Genomic DNA, 5173 nt, shown 5'->3' with positions numbered 1-5173 from the left:
CTTCTCTGGATCTCAGTCTGGTGTCGGCATCACCAACTTCTGTTGCAGCCTCAACTTACAGTTCAGGAGGTGACGAGGAGCCGGCAAGGGTTCGGGAAGGTGGCAGGTTATGGTCAGAGCTGGGTTTCTGCAAGGTGGCCAGAAGCTGTCCCAGGGCCAGTGCTGGTGAGGAAAATGCTCAGAAATGACCTGCCAGCACCCACACTGGGTCATGGCCACATCCCACACACCTCAGAATGGCACTGCCTGTGCCTCGAGGCACAGACCCTCTGCCTCGAGGGGTCAGAATCTATCTCCCTGCCCATGGTAACTGTGCCTCAGTTTACCTGTTTCTCCATGTGACCACCCACCTCTCTGACATTCTCTTGCCTTCCCCCTAATTGAACCTCTCCATTCAAATTTCTCTCTGTTTTTTGTCCCTTTATCTCCCTATTTCACCCGGTCCCAGTTCTGTCTTTGTTTTCCCATCCCGTGTCTTCAGCCTCTTTCTTCTCATCTATTTCTTCGTCTGAGTATCACCCCATCTCTACTTTCTCCTTGTCTGTGTGTCCCCATCACCTTCCTGTCTCTATCATGTCTTTCTGCCACGGGTTTTTGTCTCGATTTCTTTTTCTTAATTTGTCCTGGTCTCTTGACTGATTCTGTCTCCATCTTTGTCTTTTTTTCTTCTGACTGGGTCTGTCATTGCATCTCTGATCTCCTGCCTTCAACCTGTCTTCCTCCCACCCCCACCCGCCGTCACCTTGGTACCAGATTCATTTGTGTATATGAAGGAAGCAGTTTGGATGAGGGAGGAGGGAAGGGGTCAGGAGTGGGGACCCAGCTGGGATGCTGTGTGGACTCCTGGCTTAGGAATTAAGATGATGAGAGCATTAGGGTCACATGTAAGTTGTGGGCGATGGAGAAAGAGCGAATGAGAGGATTAGGTTTTGCCTCTGTCCCCTACTGCCACTTCTGATAGATCTGGTGGTTCTTGAACTGATCTTGTAACATGTCTGCCCAGGGTGGGTGCTGCATGGAACCCAGCCAGGTTAGGCAGTGAGAGCCTAGGCTCCTGGGTCTGAGGGAGGAGGGGGCTGGGGGCCTGGACTCCTGGGTCTGAGGGTGAAGGGGTGTATTAGCTCACTAGGGCTGCTGTAACAAAGTTCCACAAATTGAGTGGCTTAAACCAGACTTTATTGTGTCAGTTCTGGAGGCTAGATGTCCAAGATCAAGGCGTCGGCAGAGTTGGTTCCTTCTAAGGGAGAATCTGTTCCAGGCCTGTCTCCTAGCTTCCAGTGGCTGTCTGGCAATCTTTGGTGTTCCTTGGCTTGCAGAAGCATCACCCTGATCTCTGCCTTCGTCATCACATGGCCTTCTCTCCTTGCATGTGTGTCTCTGTGTCCAAAATGTCCCTTTGTATAAGGACACCAGTCAAATTGGATTAGGGCCCACACTAATGACCTCATCTTAACTAATTGTATCTGCAATGATCCTATTTTGGAATAAGATCACATTTTGAGGTTTTGGGAGTTAGGACTTCAATATACGGATTTGTGGGGGACGCGGTTCAACCCGTAACAAGGGGGTTGGGAGTATGGCGTCCTGGGAGAGGAGGGAGCTGAGAGCCAGAATTCTCCATCCTTGGGGAGAAGACGGATTGGGGGCAAAACTGAAGGACAATTCTGAGGTGACTGGAGTCTGATTTTAATGTTCCACAGGCATCTCCAGCTTAATTTGGCTAAAACAGAGCCACTGATTTCTCCCCCCAGGAATCCCCTTTAGCCATCTCAGTAAATGACTGCCATTCACCAGCTGCTCAAGCTAGAATCCCAGAGTTGACCCAGCCCTCAGCAAGTCTTGCTGGCTCCTCTTCCAAAAGGACTCATGCAGGTCGGGGTCTCTCCAAGTCTGTGGCCACACCCTCTTACACCAGAATGACAGCACAGCCTCCTGACTTACCTCCCTGCTACTGCCCCTGCTCACCTCCAAACTACTCTCCTGCAACAGCCAAAGGCCCCCTCCTGCACCATCAACCCAAATACATCACTCTCCTGTGTCATGACCTTGGATGGCTTCCCATCAGCTAAGAGTACATTCAAAGTCCTAACATGGCTGCCCAGGCCCCAAATGATTGGGCCCAGGCATTTCCTCCATTTCCCATCACCCCAGCCCCACTCCACCAACACCATACAGGCACGCCAACATGCTGTCAGCTACTCCAACACAGTGTGCCTTTTCCTGCCTTGGCACATGCTGTTGCCTTTGCCTGGAATGCTCTTCTGGGGCATCTCCACTGAGCCAGCTACTTACCCACAACAGGCACTCGGTACCTATGGGTTCATTCCATGGAGAACAACACGGGGGGAGACAGTGGTGGGACCCTCCATCGACCCAGGACCTCATTTCCCATGACTTTCTTGGGTCAATGACTCCATTTCCGTGGAATTTTTGAGAGGAGTTGGGAATTCCATTTCCTCATTTGGGAACTTCATTCCCCATCAGCCCCTGGGGTGGAAGCGGTCACGCAGGGCCTTGTTTCCCAACCTGAGGAAGTGGGGGGCAGGGGATCAGCCGAAGGGAAACCCAACATGGGAGTCTTAAGAAACTACATTTCCCAGGAGACCTCCAGAATGGCTCTCCCGACAGTGGGGCGGCCAGCGCCGCATAGCTTGCTGGGAATTGTCGTCTGGCAGTCTCCCGGGAGGTCTGGGTGCACCACCTTGGAGTTGTTACAGCCATTAGGAGCTTTCACACCCGCTGATGTCTGTGGCCAAGGGCGGGGCCGGGTCAACGCCCCGAGACCCGGGATCTTCCACACCCCACTGGCAGCACTCAACAATTAGGAGTTAGATCCCTTGGGGACACGGAGGATAACTGCAGTTCAGGCACGCCCTGGGACGACAGGCTTCCCTTCCAGCAGGGGCTTGGTCCTGGGCCTGTCTGGAGTTGTGGTTTCTCGTACTAAATCCTCCTCAGCTGCAGATCTGGACGTAGGAGAGAGACGGGGTCTCCCGACACCCTTCTCGGGATCCACGTGCTTTTGTTCCTTGGGGACACCACACACACCCCAAGCTGGAAGGCAAAGGGGATCAAGCCTGGACCTGGGGCTCAAGGGTACCCCACCCCGCAAGGTTTCACCCTCAGAGAAGGCGGTCCTTACATTTCTGTAAGCTGTCAGATTCCCGGGAAAGGAGATGTTATAAAAATGCCGGTTCTCAGCACTACCCCTGCGTGGTGTAAAATGTCTTCCAAAGGATGATACTCTAGTGGCTGAGAAACCCGGGTAAAATTGGCCCAGAGTCCCACCCTCTTGGCCCCAAAGCCCCGCCCCACCTACACTGGTCCCAACCTATTCCCGACATCACTGACCTCTAGCCCAGCCGATCAGATATTATCTGTTGCCCCTCAAAGACCACAAGCCCATTAGGGCAAAGGTGGGATGAGTGTCTGCCTGGCGCCTGGCTGTCAAGTACCGTCTAGAATGAATGGCAGACCTCGTCCCGGAAGCGCTGCATACCTGCATTCTCAGCACCCTTCAGTTCTAATGCAACGCTCACTCCAACCCAGTTAAACTTCCTTTACTCCACCCCCGCGGGCTATGGGTGAAACCAGAAATGAGCCATCCAGGAGATGCCCGGTTCGTTCAGCTGCACGGACAGCGCGCTTTCTTCACGCGTTACCAGGCCAGCTCCACCAAGCACCTCAGCTCCACCAACCCCAAGAGATAAGGGGTCCGCAGGCCGCGAATGGTTCAATAATTCATAAGATTACCAACAGCGTATTAATTACAAATAATGAGGGAGGAGCTAGAGGAGATGAGTTTTCCAAACGGGGAACCGGGATCCGCAGCCCCAGGGCCCGGGGGTCCGGCCACCCGGGCAGGGCAGCTCCGTAATAAATAAGAGTTGGGGGCAGGGAGTCAGGGCTGCTCCTGCTTCTTCTTGACAGAAATCCGCTTCTTCCTCGCGGCCAACATCTCATAGAACGGGTCCACGCTCACGGCGGCCCTGCAGAAGGGGCGGGATCCCAGGGTGAGGGCTGAGGGCCCGGGGCCCCGGCCAGCCCTCCCCAAGGACTCCGGGGCGCAGGCTCACTGGATGCACTTGATCCACTCGTCCTTCTCCTCCTGCGTGGGGGCCGAGATGCGGTACACGATGTGGTTCCCCTCAACCACCCGGCCATCTGCCTCTGTCTTGCAGGCTTTGATGAGCTGCCCCTTGTTGTTGCGGATGTAGAGCTCGAAGCAGTTCTGGGTGGACACGAGACGATGGGCAGTTGGGAAGAGCCAGCCCTGGGGCCAGGCGAGGCCCCCCGACACGGCAGGACGGGGAACAGGGAGGGTCTTACTGGTTTCCGGGGGTCGTCCACCTCGCGGATGCTCAGATTCTCCAGGGGGATGATTCCTCGGGGCTCCTTGTCCTGAGAGAACGAGTTTGACCGGGTTCAGACTTCCAGTCTCCCCCACACCCCCCAGCCCCTGCCTCCCACAGACTCAGGAGTCCGGCCCCCTGCCCCTCGGCCCCGCCCTCACCGTCGTGTACTCAAAATAGTAGAGGCAGTTGTCCGTGAGGATAAACCAGCGCCGCTTCCACGTCTTCACCCGGCCCCCTGGAAGGGAAGGGGGTAGGGGGCCTGGGCTCAACAGCGGGACGAGGCCTCTGGGAGGGCGGGGCCGGGGGCCGGGTGGGGGGCGAGAGACAGAGCGAGCACAGGGAAGGTGGGGCTGTCAGGGCCTCGGACAGAGCGATGCGTGGGAAGACGGCCGAGCAGGACAAGGCGTGGTGTCTGGGCCCCGGGAACGGTCCACCCCCCAGCGTGCGGCTCTACACTCTCTAAGCCTGTCTGTCGACTCGGGTCAGGGCCCTCAGCCCCCCAGCTATGGGCCCGAGGCCAGGGCAGCCCCCTCCCCTTCTGTCATGTCGGGGAGCAAGGACGGGCCGGCCTTGTACCTACCTCCTGGGGCAGACAGCGAGAAAGCAGGCAGGACCAGGCGAGAAGGGAATGCGGAAGAGTGGGGTGCCCCCGAGAGCCGCAGGGTTGGGGAGGGAAGGGATGCACAGGGGGTGGCACAGAGATTGACAGAAACAGCAGAGAGAAACACGCAGAGAAGGAGGGAGGGAGGGAGAGAGAGGGAAGAAAACCAGTTACATCCACATGAGGGAGGAACGGCCTGACCCTCTCCCACCCCGGG

At 56.4% G+C, this 5173-nt stretch overlaps 1 protein-coding gene across 3 annotated transcripts in view; it reads right to left on the bottom strand.

Annotated features, from left to right (window-relative positions):
• Nucleotides 1-3724: 3724 nt before the first annotated feature.
• The window catches only part of CYTH2 (cytohesin 2), a 9206-nt gene continuing 7757 nt past the window's right edge, over nt 3725-5173 (bottom strand). For 2 of the 3 annotated variants that reach the window (XM_007463305.1, XM_007463304.1), the window contains 4 exons: nt 4514-4590; nt 4330-4401; nt 4077-4231; nt 3902-3989 (listed from right to left, as the gene is read on the bottom strand). In XM_007463305.1, the coding sequence (XP_007463367.1) occupies nt 3902-3989; nt 4077-4231; nt 4330-4401; nt 4514-4590 (392 nt within the window). Of the gene's footprint in view, nt 3990-4076; nt 4232-4329; nt 4402-4513; nt 4591-5173 lie in introns of all 3 variants that reach the window. The other variant, XM_007463306.1, reaches the window with a different exon arrangement.

This window comes from Lipotes vexillifer, unplaced genomic scaffold (genome assembly GCF_000442215.2).
Source record: "Lipotes vexillifer unplaced genomic scaffold, Lipotes_vexillifer_v1.1 scaffold802, whole genome shotgun sequence".
Classification (NCBI taxonomy): domain Eukaryota; kingdom Metazoa; phylum Chordata; class Mammalia; order Artiodactyla; family Lipotidae; genus Lipotes; species Lipotes vexillifer.
This window is presented reverse-complemented; position numbering and strand designations above follow the sequence as displayed.